This window comes from Procambarus clarkii, chromosome 4 (genome assembly GCF_040958095.1).
Source record: "Procambarus clarkii isolate CNS0578487 chromosome 4, FALCON_Pclarkii_2.0, whole genome shotgun sequence".
In the NCBI taxonomy this organism is placed as follows: domain Eukaryota; kingdom Metazoa; phylum Arthropoda; class Malacostraca; order Decapoda; family Cambaridae; genus Procambarus; species Procambarus clarkii.
In genome coordinates, this window is record NC_091153.1 from 46,598,182 (window position 1) to 46,612,908 (window position 14,727).

At 46.9% G+C, this 14,727-nt stretch overlaps 2 protein-coding genes across 2 annotated transcripts; both read left to right on the top strand.

Annotated features, from left to right (window-relative positions):
- Window positions 1-2,189: 2,189 nt before the first annotated feature.
- LOC138371512 (clumping factor A-like) lies at window positions 2,190-3,467 on the top strand. The gene has a single exon (XM_069336398.1). It carries the CDS (start codon window positions 2,190-2,192, stop codon window positions 3,465-3,467), a length of 1,278 nt encoding a protein of 425 aa, XP_069192499.1.
- Window positions 3,468-5,353: 1,886 nt separating this feature from the next.
- LOC138371522 (golgin subfamily A member 6-like protein 22) lies at window positions 5,354-5,896 on the top strand. The gene has a single exon (XM_069336403.1). It carries the CDS (start codon window positions 5,354-5,356, stop codon window positions 5,894-5,896), a length of 543 nt encoding a protein of 180 aa, XP_069192504.1.
- The last annotated feature ends 8,831 nt before the right edge of the window (window positions 5,897-14,727 follow it).

The following is a 14,727-nucleotide window of genomic DNA, read 5'->3' on the forward strand; positions in this document are numbered from 1 at the left end:
CATCCCAGACGCTGCCTTAACCGACTGAGCTACGACATGGTCAAAAGAATTGCAACCTGAAGTTCTACTGCCCTTACTTGTTTTGTTCACTTGGTGCATCACGATATTGTGATTTCTGTGTGTACTGCCTATAGCAGTCTCCTATAGCAGTCTCCTATAGCAGTCTCCTATAGCAGTCTCCTATAGGCAGGCTCCTATAGGCAGGCTCCTATAGGCAGGCTCCTATTAATACATTCTTTGTAATTTGTAATTTTCAAGATAAAATTCTTTATCCAAAATATAAACGTCTTTGGCATAATATTTAACAAATTACTACAGAAGGAAAACTCCTTTCCGGTGTTAATTAGCGTCTTGGCACGCGGCTGTGAGCGCTGGGTGGTCAGGTGCCATCTTACCTGTGACAGACAGACGTCTTAACTACACCTGGAATCAACAGTCGTTAATTAACTCACCTCTTATCACCGTGGAAGGCGCGGGAACAGCAGAGTCCTGTCGTATAGCATTTCAAAAGTTCTTTTCATAAGCTCTTATTGACGAGCCGCCGGCTTCCTGTCCTCCTCGAGGCCACTGGAGCGTTAAGTGGCCGTCAGGTAAATTCTGGTAACCTCTTGGCAGCGATATTCAAAAGTTCTGTGCATTAATAGTTCACACTGAGCCAGAGAACACGTGTATGTAATGTTCTACAGAACAGCGCTTGTAACAAGTGTTCTCCAACAATGTTCACACTTTAACATTAGTTCACAGATGGTTGTGAGTGGTGCGCCACGGCCTGTTCACCTCTGGAGGGTTGTTAAGTCCACTCACTGCTTATTGACCACTCACCAAGTGCACTTTAGTCCTCACCACATCAACAACTAACACTAAGTCTAGGTGTATATACACCCAGAAGCACGGTACACCTCTAAGTGTATACACCCCTGATCCTGTATACAGTATACACAGTGTATACAACGTCGTCCCGTGACCCACTGACACGAGTCATTCTGGCGGCAACTTGGTCGTCTCAGCGACCCGTCCCCAGCCAGGTTCGACCAGGCTCGATCCGGCCCCGAGGCAGCCCGTCCTCCATACAAAGACCCAAAAGTGATTTCATCCACCCGCCAAACCCCCAGCTGTTTGTGAATGAAAAACGGTTTACACACGACTCACAACTGCTGACGTTCGAACATATCCGGAACAAGTGCTTCACTGACGAATTTTGTTCGAATCACAACGCTATAAATGCTTCACCCACGTACTACAAATAAAATAATCGCCAACAGAATCTAAATATCTAACCTTACCTAACCTAACCTAACCTAACCTAACCTAACCTAACCTAACCTAACCTAACCTAACCTAACCTAACCTACGCCTAACTATACATAGAATTTTTATGTATAATAATATTAATTTATATATGAGAACAAACGAAGAAGAAATTTTTAATACATAATATGTTAAAGTTGATGAATGCGTCTGGGGAGTACGGCCGCTGCTTTAACCAGCCTAGTGTGAGGACGGGTTGCTAACTTGACCAATCCCTACACATGCACAGTATGCTAATATATAACAATATTAATTTATATTTGAAAACATCCCTATGTTGAATGAACAACGTGTCTAAATTTTATGAATTTTAGAATCAAAGTGTGATTCTGCCCAACCTGTATTGTTAAGTTCCACTGTGGTGGGACCCTACTCCCCGCCTCACGAGCCGGCAACACTCCACACCTCTCTATACTATCTTATCTTGAGGTTATCTTGAGATGATTTCGGGGCTTTAGTGCCCCCGCGGCCCGGTCCTCGACCAGGCCTCCACCCCCAGGAAGCAGCCAGTGACAGCTGACTAACACCCAGGTACCTATTTTACTGCTAGGTAACAGGGGCATAGGGTGAAAGAAACTCTGCCCATTGTTTCTCGCCGGCGCCTGGGATCGAACCCAGGACCACAGGATCACAAGTCCCGCGTGCTGTCCGCTCGGCCGACCGGCTCCCTACTATGGAAAAAGAATTAACATAATAGTCCATAGTCAACATACTGACTATTGAAGAGAGTTGATTACGTCTCTTGCTTCGCTCGTCAGTATTAGAGCATAATCAAAACAACACAATTAAGTAACGAAGTAGAGAGAGGAGTTTGTGTAACATTGGCAGTGAATGGTTCACACGATGAGTTACAGCGATGAGCAGATGATGCCGTCTGAGTTATGGAAGAGGACGCTGACTCCTCACATCAAGAGGACGCTGACTCCTCACATCAAGAGGACGCTGACTCCTCACATCAAGAGGACGCTGACTCCTCACATCAAGAGGACGCTGACTCCTCACATCAAGAGGACGCTGACTCATCACATCAAGAGGACGCTGACTCCTCACATCAAGAGGACGCTGACTCCTCACATCAAGAGGACGCTGACTCCTCACATCAAGAGGACGCTGACTCCTCACATCAAGAGGACGCTGACTCATCACATCAAGAGGACGCTGACTCATCACATCAAGAGGACGCTGACTCCTCACATCAAGAGGACGCTGACTCCTCACATCAAGAGGACGCTGACTCATCACATCAAGAGGACGCTGACTCATCACATCAAGAGGACGCTGACTCATCACATCAAGAGGACGCTGACTCCTCACATCATGAGGACGCTGACTCCTCACATCAAGAGGACGCTGACTCCTCACATCAAGAGGACGCTGACTCCTCACATCAAGAGGACGCTGACTCCTCACATCAAGAGGACGCTGACTCATCACATCAAGAGGACGCTGACTCATCACATCAAGAGGACGCTGACTCCTCACATCAAGAGGACGCTGACTCCTCACATCAAGAGGTCTCTGACTCATCACATCAAGAGGACGCTGACTCCTCACATCAAGAGGACGCTGACTCCTCACATCAAGAGGACGCTGACTCCTCACATCAAGAGGTCTCTGACTCATCACATCAAGAGGACGCTGACTCCTCACATCAAGAGGACGCTGACTCCTCACATCAAGAGGACGCTGACTCATCACATCAAGAGGACGCTGACTCATCACATCAAGAGGACGCTGACTCCTCACATCAAGAGGACGCTGACTCCTCACATCAAGAGGACGCTGACTCCTCACATCAAGAGGACGCTGACTCATCACATCAAGAGGACGCTGACTCCTCACATCAAGAGGACGCTGACTCCTCACATCAAGAGGACGCTGACTCCTCACATCAAGAGGACGCTGACTCCTCACATCAAGAGGACGCTGACTCCTCACATCAAGAGGACGCTGACTCCTCACATCAAGAGGACGCTGACTCCTCACATCAAGAGGACGCTGACTCATCACATCAAGAGGACGCTGACTCATCACATCAAGAGGACGCTGACTCCTCACATCAAGAGGTCTCTGGCTCGCCACATCACGAGGTCTCTGACTCATCACATCAAGAGGTCTCTGACTCACCACAACTGATAAGGCAGCGAGGGACAGGATAAATATCCAACCCGTTCTCGCACTTTCTTAAAGTCAATATTGACTTATTAAATACGTGCATATGTGACATACTAAACATACTAGTTTACCTTGAAAAGCTTCATAGAAAACACCGACCTTACCTAACCTTCTTAGTATGTTAAGATAAGCATCTTATTGCTTCGTAATTGCAATTATCACTTAACCTAATCCACACACTAGAAAATGAAGGGACGACGACGTTTCGGTCCGTCCTGGACCATTCTCAAGTCCATTGAGAATGGTCCAGGACGGACAGAAACGTCGTCGTCCCTTCACCTTCTAGTGTGTGGTCTGGTCAACATACTTCAGCCACGTTATTGTGACTCATCGTCTGCAATATCCTCATCAAAGCTTCTCTAAATCTCCTCTGTTATTGTGGAGAAGTTCCTCGAGTGTTGAGGCTCCTTCATGTGTTCCTGTAGAGCACGAACTGGAATGTGACTTAAGGACATTCGCTCTACTATTTGTGTTATCAACTGTGCTTAACGTGTTATCAGCTGGGTTTTATTTCCATCTAATTTTCAGAAACCAAATACTCTGTTGATTTTATCAAGATACTATTCACTCCTGGGGCTCAAAGAAGCCATTTTCCTATCTATAGCCTGCCAGAGACCAGACCTCCTACCTGTACTCTGCCAGAGACCAGACCTCCTACCTGTACTCTGCCAGAGACCAGACCTCCTACCTGTAGCCTGCCAGAGACCAGACCTCCTACCTGTACTCTGCCAGAGACCAGACCTCCTACCTGTAGCCTGCCAGAGACCAGACCTCCTACCTGTAGCCTGCCAGAGACCAGACCTCCTACCTGTAGCCTTCCAGAGACCAGACCTCCTACCTGTAGCATGCCAGAGACCAGACCTCCTACCTGTAGCCTGCCAGAGACCAGACCTCCTACCTGTAGCATGCCAGAGACCAGACCTCCTACCTGTAGCCTGCCAGAGACCAGACCTCCTACCTGTAGCCTGCCAGAGACCAGACCTCCTACCTGTAGCCTGCCAGAGACCAGACCTCCTACCTGTAGCATGCCAGAGACCAGACCTCCTACCTGTAGCCTGCCAGAGACCAGACCTCCTACCTGTAGCATGCCAGAGACCAGACCTCCTACCTGTAGCATGCCAGAGACCAGACCTCCTACCTGTAGCCTGCCAGAGACCAGACCTCCTACCTGTAGCCTGCCAGAGACCAGACCTCCTACCTGTAGCATGCCAGAGACCATGCTATCCATCTGCAGCATGCTTTACTTACTATATACTTGGTAACAGATCTCTCAGCTTCAGCATTTCAGTCGCCAGATCACCAAAACACTGAACAATATTCAACAGATCAATTTGTCAAGCAACCTGATTCCAGACATGTCTCGTTGTCACGGGAATCCAGAGGTCAGACTGCCCATCTGCTGCATTCCAAAGGTTAGGTTACTTTTCTGCTGCATTCCAGAGGTCAGACTGCCCATCTGCTGCATTCCAAAGGTTAGGTTACTTTTCTGCTGCATTCCAGAGGTCAGACTGCCCATCTGCTGCATTCCAAAGGTTAGGTTACTTTTCTGCTGCATTCCAGAGGTCAGACTGCCCATCTGCTGCATTCCAAAGGTTAGGTTACTTTTCTGCTGCATTCCAGAGGTCAGACTGACCATCTCTTGCCTTTCTGAGGTCAGACTACCAATGTACTGGCCTCACAAATCAGACTGCCAATCTCCTGTGTTCCACAGATAAGATTTCAAATATCCTGCATTCCAGAGGTCAGACTGTCCATAAGTTGTATTCCAGACCCGATACAAAGTTGCTGAGACGACTAGAGAACTGTTCCAGCGGCAAGAAAGTTGCTGAGATGACTAGAGAACTGTTTCAGCGGCAAGAAAGTTGCTGAGATGACTAGAGAACTGTTTCAGCGACAAGAAAAAGTTGCTGAGATGACTAGAGAACTGTTTCAGCGACAAGAAAAAGTTGCTGAGATGACTAGAGAACTGTTTCAGCGACAAGAAAAAGATGCTGAGATGACTAGAGAACTGTTCCAGCGGCAAGAAAAAGTTGCTGAGATGACTAGAGAACTGTTTCAGCGACAAGAAAAAGATGCTGAGATGACTAGAGAACTGTTCCAGCGGCAAGAAAAAGTTGCTGAGATGACTAGAGAACTGTTTCAGCGACAAGAAAAAGATGCTGAGATGACTAGAGAACTGTTCCAGCGGCAAGAAAAAGATGCTGAGATGACTAGAGAACTGTTTCAGCGACAAGAAAAAGATGCTGAGATGACTAGAGAACTGTTCCAGCGGCAAGAAAAAGTTGCTGAGATGACTAGAGAACTGTTTCAGCGACAAGAAAAAGATGCTGAGATGACTAGAGAACTGTTCCAGCGGCAAGAAAAAGTTGCTGAGATGACTAGAGAACTGTTTCCGCGACAAGAAAGTTGCTGAGATGACTAGAGAACCGTTCCAGCGACAAGAAAGATGCTGAGATGACTAGAGAACTGTTCCAGCGGCAAGAAAGGACGCAGCTAAGATCACTGTGATTATTCGCTACAGGTGGCGGTTAGGACGATCTCTGGCAGAGAATGTCTGAGGAAGGAGGATCGCCGCCTCCGGTGCTGAGAACAGGTATATAAGAGCTGAGAATATTGATAGATACAAGAGTTAAGCAACACACGATAATATTTCTCATGAGATAAGACAGTCACTCATGTTGTTACGTTCACATTTTCTTTTAATTTACACCGTAAACTCAATTATTATTATTATTGTTGGACAAAGAAATCACATTAACGTTATGTATCAATGAGAAGGTGAGTAGGAGCTGTGATGGGGGATTCGAACACATGATCCGAGCACACCTAAGCCACTACATCACGACATGCTTAAAAGCAATGCAACCTGGCATTTAACTGAATCCTTTAAGGGGTTATGAGGCTTCCAACTGAAGCCTAACCGGGGTTTCACGCAATGCTTCTTGGTAGCACTGGGCTACCAGGTGCAGCAGGTCGTAATGGGAAGTCTACCAGCTGCAGCAGGTCGTAATGGGGAGTCTACCAGCTGCAACAGGTCGTAGTTGTAGTTTACCAGCTGCAGCAGGTCGTAATGGGGAGTCTACCAGCTGCAGCACGTCGTAATGGGGAGTCTACCAGTTGCAACAGGTCGTAATGGGTAGTCTACCAGCTGCAACAGGTCGTAGTTGTAGTCTACCAGCTGCAGCAGGTCGTAATGGGTAGTCTACCAGCTGCAACAGGTGGTAGTTGTAGTCTACCAGCTGCAGCAGTACACTCCACGAGGCCACCGGGCCAGTAGACCGAGGCTACCTCCCAGGTTTACAACCTCATCTCCATTATACACGACCATCCTGGACCACAAGTATTTCTCATTAGCACAGCTTCCAGACACTCAATGGTAGCTTCCAGACACTCAATGGTATCTTCCAGACACTCAATGGTATCTTCCAGACGGTTAATGGTAGCTTCCAGACAGTTAATGGTATGTTCCAGACAGTTAATAGTGTCTTCCAGACAGTTAATGGTATCTTCCAGACAGTTAATAGTGTCTTCCAGACAGTTAATAGTATCTTCCAGACAGTTAATAGTGTCTTCCAGACAGTTAATGGTATCTTCCAGACAGTTAATGGTATCTTCCAGACAGTTAATGGTATCTTCCAGACAGTTAATGGTATCTTCCAGACAGTTAATGGTATCTTCCAGACAGTTAATGGTATCTTCCAGACAGTTAATGGTATCTTCCAGACAGTTAATGGTATCTTCCAAACAGTTAATGGTATCTTCCAGACAGTTAATGGTATCTTCCAGACAGTTAATGGTATCTTCCAGACAGTTAATGGTATCTTCCAGACAGTTAATGGTATCTTCCAGACAGGGTCGTTGGTATCACATTTCACAATAATATATACATTCTATCGGTTGATTAATTCTTAGTTCCAGCCCTAAACGAGTGTGTACATGTGTGTGTGTGTATGTCCTGTATGAGTGTGTACATGTGTGTGTGTGTGTATGTCCTGTATGAGTGTGTACATGTGTGTGTGTGTATGTCCTGTATGAGTGTGTACATGTGTGTGTGTGTGTCCTGTATGAGTGTGTACATGTGTGTGTGTGTATGTCCTGTATGAGTGTGTACATATGTGTGCGTGTGTGTATGTCCTCCATAACAGTCATGGCCTCGCCAGGAAAGGAACAGTGTGTAAAAAAATCTCTTACCTCTATTTGACTTGAAAAACTCAGTCTAGGTGTTAAAACACCCGACCAAGGCCATAGTGTCTCTCTCCTCACCACGACCAGATGAGGGGTCGTCTAGGTCTGGCTCCACGACCAGATGATGGGTCCAGGTCTGGCTCCACGACCAGATGATGGGTCCAGGTCTAGCTCCACGACCAGATGATGGGTCCAGGTCTGGCTCCACGACCAGATGAGGGGTCCAGGTCTGGCTCCACGACCAGATGATGGGTCCAGGTCTGGCTCCACGATCAGATGAGGGGTCCAGGTCTGGCTCCACGACCAGATGATGGGTCCAGGTCTGGCTCCACGATCAGATGAGGGGTCCAGGTCTGGCTCCACGACCAGATGATGGGTCCAGGTCTGGCTCCACGATCAGATGAGGGGTCCAGGTCTGGCTCCACGACCAGATGATGGGTCCAGGTCTGGCTCCACGATCAGATGAGGGGTCCAGGTCTGGCTCCACGACCAGATGATGGGTCCAGGTCTGGCTCCACGATCAGATGAGGGGTCCAGGTCTGGCTCCACGACCAGATGATGGGTCCAGGTCTGGCTCCACGACCAGATGAGGGGTCCAGGTCTAGCTCCACGACCAGATGATGGGTCCAGGTCTGGCTCCACGACCAGATGATGGGTCCAGGTCTAGCTCCACGACCAGATGATGGGTCCAGGTCTGGCTCCACGAGCAGATGAGGGGTCCAGGTCTGGCTCAACGACCACCACCCACACAGACACTAGAAATAACTTTTTCAATATCAGAGTAGTTAGTAAATGGAATGCATTAGGCAGTAATGTAGTGGAGGCTGACTCCATGCACAGTTCCAAATATAGATATGATAGAGCCCAATAGGCTCAGGAACCTGTACACCAGTTGATTGACAGTTGAGAGGCGGGACCAAAGAGCCAGAGCTCAACCCCCGCAAGCACAACTAGGTGAGTACACATCACCACCCTCACGTCCTCAACTCTATGCCCCACGTCTCACATTTCCATCCCTGCTGGCGATAAAACTCTTGAGCGAGCCACGTCAGGAATACTGATCAGCTCCATGAAGGAAAGTGCTCAGTTGGTGCCGTCTGCCATATTTTCTTTGGTACCCGCAACCTAATCCATTTTCTTTGTTACCTACAACTAATCCCATTTTCTCTGGTGCCTACAGCGTAGCCTATTTTATTTGGGACACAAAATGTGTCTTTAACAGGACAATTTGGAAGTTTATGAAATTGATGTTTTACTTAAAGTGTGTTCCTGATAGAGCTTCGAGTTCCCCTTCACAAAGCGCTATGGGCGCACACGTGGCCAGGAAGCTTAACAAAACATTATTCCAATGACGAAACTGCTTTGGCCATTGCCACATAACTTTCTAATTAATACTAATGTCTCCCTACTTATCTACGTATCGTCTCACTGGCTAGGACCATCCATTGAGCGCCCTCAACCACCAGTCACTGGCTAGGACCATCCATTGAGCGCGCTCAACCATCTGTCACTGGCTAGGACCATCCATTGAGCGCGCTCAACCATCTGTCACTGGCTAGGACCATCCATTGAGCGCCCTCAACCATCTGTCACTGGCTAGGACCATCCATTGAGCGCCCTCAACCATCTGTCACTGGCTAGGACCATCCATTGAGCGCCCTCAACCATCTGTCACTGGCTAGGACCATCCATTGAGCGCCCTCAACCATCTGTCACTGGCTAGGACCATCCATTGAGCGCCCTCAACCATCTATCACTGGCTAGGACCATCCATTGAGCGCCCTCAACCACCAGTCACTGGCTAGGACCATCCATTGAGCGCGCTCAACCATCTGTCACTGGCTAGGACCATCCATTGAGCGCGCTCAACCACCAGTCATCAGGCTTTGGTATCCGGGATTAGAAAATGATAACTCTACGAATGAACAAATCCACAAGGGCAGTGATGAGGGTTCGAATCTGCGTCTGAGAGGATCCCAGACGCTGCCTTAATCGACAAAGCCACGACATGGTAAAAAGAATTGCAATCGTGCAATTATATATATATATATATATATATATATATATATATATATATATATATATATATATATATATATATATATATATATATATATATATATGTATATATATAAATTCCTAAATAAAGAATTAATGGTATATCGCATTCAGATAAATGCAAAAATACTCCCTGTAAACATAAAATATATAATTAATATCACCAGATAATACACCTTTGGTTCTTGAAGACACACACGACCGCTGGTTTCATCAGTGACACAATTAACTTAGAGAATCAAGAAAATATTAACAATGTTGTATTTACTACAAGACGTGATGTCAAACCTACCATATCTTCCCCTTGGAAATTGTATCCATATTTATCATAACTAATTTAATACATCCAACACTTTGAATATGTTCTACACAACAAATATAAACTATACTTAAGGAACTGCAGTGTTGGAGACAACAAATCCTCAATGTTACAGGATTTTATGATATATAAACTCCCGTACAAGACTTTCCAAGTTCTCGCTCCTTCCTCTCTCTCTCTCCCTTCCAATGTTTTGGTTCCAACACTCTCGTCTGTTTTTCACTTTTAAATTAAATAACTCTCATCAAAGTTCATAGGACTTTCATATTCTTTCCTAATTATAATTACAATAAAATAGCATTATTTTCAAGCACTACATATCCGTTGAGGAGTTTCACTGCGATAATAATGAGTTATATTTACACATTTTCGGAAGATTTTAGATCACTAGGTGTGAGTCACTTCGCGCATGCGCAATAAAAGCTTGCTAAACATGCCCATCTTTGGCGCCAATTTTAATTTAAGATCCTGGACACTGTACATAAAACACTATACACATATATCCTTGAACACATATATGCTTTAATAGGGTGTGAATGTTTATATACTTACATATACCAATTCCCTAATCCTTCCTCACTCCAATCTTCCCTAGTGACAGATGACAACACCCAGAACACCTGCTGGTGAGAGAACACGTACTAAAAATAAACTAACACCTTAAGGGGTTACGTCGTGGCTTGAGGTGTAGCAAGAGTGAGGGAGAGAGAGGGAGTGAGGGAGAGTGAGGGAGAGTGAGGGAGAGAGAGGGAGGGAAGGAAGACTGGCCCAGCTGACGGCTCGCGTTACCTAATCTTGCCTGACTTTACCAGCCGGCATATTGACCTCTGGAGGTCAGGGCCAGGTGGCCTCACCTCTCAAGATCACTAACTTCTCCCGGGGTTATTGACCCGCCCGTCCCCTCCCCTGAGGTCATCGTTATAGGGGTCATTACAACCCTCCAGAAGGTGGTGGTCGAGAGTCATGACAGACAGTGTACTCAGCTGTGGACAATATCAAGCACTCAGGGTGCAGAATGCATGACCCGATCTCAGCACACACGGACCTCTGACCTCAGATGACCTGGCCAGCGTGATCAAGCAAGCTGTGCCGTGCAGTACAATGTTGTAGTTAGTTTTGGAAGATTTTAACAATTTCTCCCACAATGATTCTACTTTCTACGTCGTGAGTGCTGTCCCCTGAGCCAGGATTTATCAGTCCCTGAGCCAGGATTTATCAGTCCCTGAGGCAGGATTTATCATTCCCTAAGGCAGGATTTATCAGTCACTGAGGCAGGATTTATCATTCCCTGAACCAGGATTTATCAGTCCCTGAGCCAGGATTGATAAGTCCCTGAGCCAGGATTTATCAGTCCCTGAGCCAGGATTGATCAGTCCCTGAGGCAGGATTTATCATTCCCTGAGCCAGGATTGATCAGTCCCTGAGGCAGGATTTATTAGCTTCCTGAGCCAGGATTTATCAGTCCCTGAGGCAGGATTTATCATTCCCTGATGCAGGATTTATCAGTCCCTCAGGCAGGATTTATCAGTCCCTGAGGCAGGATTTATCACCTGAGTCAGGATTGATCAGTCCCTGAGGCAGGATTTATCATTCCCTGAGCCAGGATTGATCAGTCCCCGAGGCAGGATTTATTAGCTTCCTGAACCAGGATTTATCAGTCCCTGAGGCAGGATTTATCATTCCCTGAGGCAGGATTTATCAGTCCCTCAGACAGAATTTATCAGTCCCTGAGGCAGGATTTATCACCTGAGTCAGGATTTATCAGTCCCTGAGTCAGGATTTATTAGCTTCCTGAGGCAGGATTTATCAGTCCCTGAGCCAGGATTTATCAGCCCCTGAGGCAGGATTTTTCAGTCCATGAGGCAGGATTTATCACCTGAGTCAGGATTTATCATTCCCTGAGGCAGGATTTATCAGTCCCTGAGCCAGGATTTATCAGTCCCTGAGTCAGGATTTATGACCTGAGTCAGGATTTATGACCTGAGTCAGGATTTATCACCTGAGCCAGGATTTATCAGTCCCTGAGGCAGGATTTATCAGTCCCTGAGGCAGGATTTATCAGATGTAGTGTGTGGTCACACAAGGTGTACACCAGTTAAGGTACACAGGTACACCAGTGAGGCGGCCACACAGGTACACCTGTGAGGCGGCCACACAGGTACACCAGTGAGGCGGCCACACAGGTACACCAGTGAGGCGGCCACACAGGTACACCTGTGAGGCGGCCACACAGGAGACAGTGTAGCCCCAGGAGAGGACACCGGGGGTGTCCACTGTGGTCGGCCGCTCAAGAGATGGCGTTGATATGAGAGGGTGCGGGAGGGCGGCCGAGAAGCTGCGGCATGAGTGTGATCACTACCGTAGGTGCCGCAGGCGGCAGTTAGGAAGACCGCCGCCACCACAATCACCATCCCACTATCATCACAATCACCACACACCATCACTGCCTCTCCAATGGACACACTATCGATGAACAACGACAAATTAACGTCTAAACGATAATAGCGTTAACTGAACGTTGAACCAACGTGGGAGGGGGGTGGGGGGCTACCAACACCCCCCACCCCCTCCCCACTCCCCCCAAACAGACAACACCCCCCCTCCCCCCCATTATAAAGCCCCCACTCCCCCCAGCACCCACAGGAAATGCTTCTATTCCCCCGTGTGAGTAACCGAGAAATGTGTCAGGACTGGTGTTGGGGGCGTTGGTTGGTCCACGGGGCTCCCCTGCTGGGAATACCCGCGTCTGCCAGGAGTGCCGGAGGCCAGAGCTTGAGTCCAACCCTGTTTAGTTGGATAGCAAAAAAAAAGAGCAGAGCTCTACGCTGTTTGTTTACAAATGGTTCCTTATTATTTTCCCCTTGTTTGAGCTGATGAGAGAGGTTTGTTTGTTCTTGTTGTTTGTTCAGCTGTGTTGTTTGTTTGTTCTTGTTGTTTGTTGAGCTGTGTTGTTTGTTTGTTCTTGTTGTTTGTTGAGCTGTGTTGTTTGTTCAGCTGTGTTGTTTGTTTGTTCTTGTTGTTTGTTCAGCTGTGTTGTTTGTTGAGCTGTGTTGTTTGTTGAGCTGTGTTGTTTGTTGAGCTGTGTTGTTTGTTGAGTTGTGTTGTTTGTTGAGCTGTGTTGTTTGTTGAGCTGTGTTGTTTGTTGAGCTGTGTTGTTTGTTCAGCTGTGTTGTTTGTTGAGCTGTGTTGTTTGTTGAGCTGTGTTGTTTGTTGAGCTGTGTTGTTTGTTGAGTTGTGTTGTTTGTTGAGTTGTGTTGTTTGTTGAGTTGTGTTGTTTGTTGAGCTGTGTTGTTTGTTGAGCTGTGTTGTTTGTTCAGCTGTGTTGTTTGTTCAGCTGTGTTGTTTGTTTGTTCTTGTTGTTTGTTCAGCTGTGTTGTTTGTTTGTTCTTGTTGTTTGTTGAGCTGTGTTGTTTGTTGAGCTGTGTTGTTTGTTGAGCTGTGTTGTTTGTTGAGTTGTGTTGTTTGTTGAGTTGTGTTGTTTGTTGAGCTGTGTTGTTTGTTGAGCTGTGTTGTTTGTTCAGCTGTGTTGTTTGTTCAGCTGTGTTGTTTGTTGAGCTGTGTTGTTTGTTTGTTCTTGTTGTTTGTTCAGCTGTGTTGTTTGTTCAGCTATGCTCCTTGTTCAGCTGTTCTCCTTGTTCAGCTGTTCTCCTTGTTCAGCTGTTCTACTTGTTCAGCTGTTCTCCTTGTACAGCTGTTCTCCTTGTTCAGCTGTGTTCCTTCTCCAGCTGTTCTCCTTGTTCAGCTGTTCTCCTTGTTCAGATGTTCTCCTTGTTCAGCTGTGTTCCTTCTCCAGCTGTTCTCCTTGTTCAGCTGTTCTCCTTGTTCAGCTGTTCTCCTTGTTCAGCTGTTCTCCTTGTTCAGCTGTTCTCCTTGTTCAGCTGTGCTCCTTGTTCAGCTGTTCTCCTTGTTCAGCTGTTCTACTTGTTCAGCTGTTCTCCTTGTACAGCTGTTCTCCTTGTTCAGCTGTGTTCCTTCTCCAGCTGTTCTCCTTGTTCAGCTGTTCTCCTTGTTCAGATGTTCTCCTTGTTCAGCTGTGTTCCTTCTCCAGCTGTTCTCCTTGTTCAGCTGTTCTCCTTGTTCAGCTGTTCTCCTTGTTCAGCTGTTCTCCTTGTTCAGCTGTGCTCCTTGTTCAGCTGTTCTCCTTGTTCAGCTGTTCTCCTTGTTCAGCTGTTCTCCTTGTTCAACGTAAACTGAAAGTAATTACACACAGCTCCTGAGTAATGAAGGTAACTATCAGGTGAAAGCACCAAGCCATTAGACAATATAGCACTGGGAAGGGTCAGGATAAGGCATTTGGGATGGGACGGAGGGAAAGGAATAGTGCCCTGTCACTTAGACGGTCGGGGATTGAACGCGGACCTGCATGACGCTCTACCGTCCAGCCCAAGGTGGTTGGGTAAAACATACATCCCCAAACACCTCAGCCATGACAAACGGTGTTTGCTCTTGATCACAAACATAAAAAAGTTACTACGATAATTAATATAATTTAGGACAGAGCGAAGGTTAATAATTAACAATAATATTTCATAATTCTTTATAGAAATCAGGTTTGATAATTGGGGGTCTGGCTTCGGGGTCTTGGGGAGGTGCTGGGATGCGTCTGCCCTGTCGGGGAGGTGCTGGGATGTGTCCGCCCCGTTGGGGAGGTGCTGGGATGTGTCCGCCCCGTTGGGGAGGTG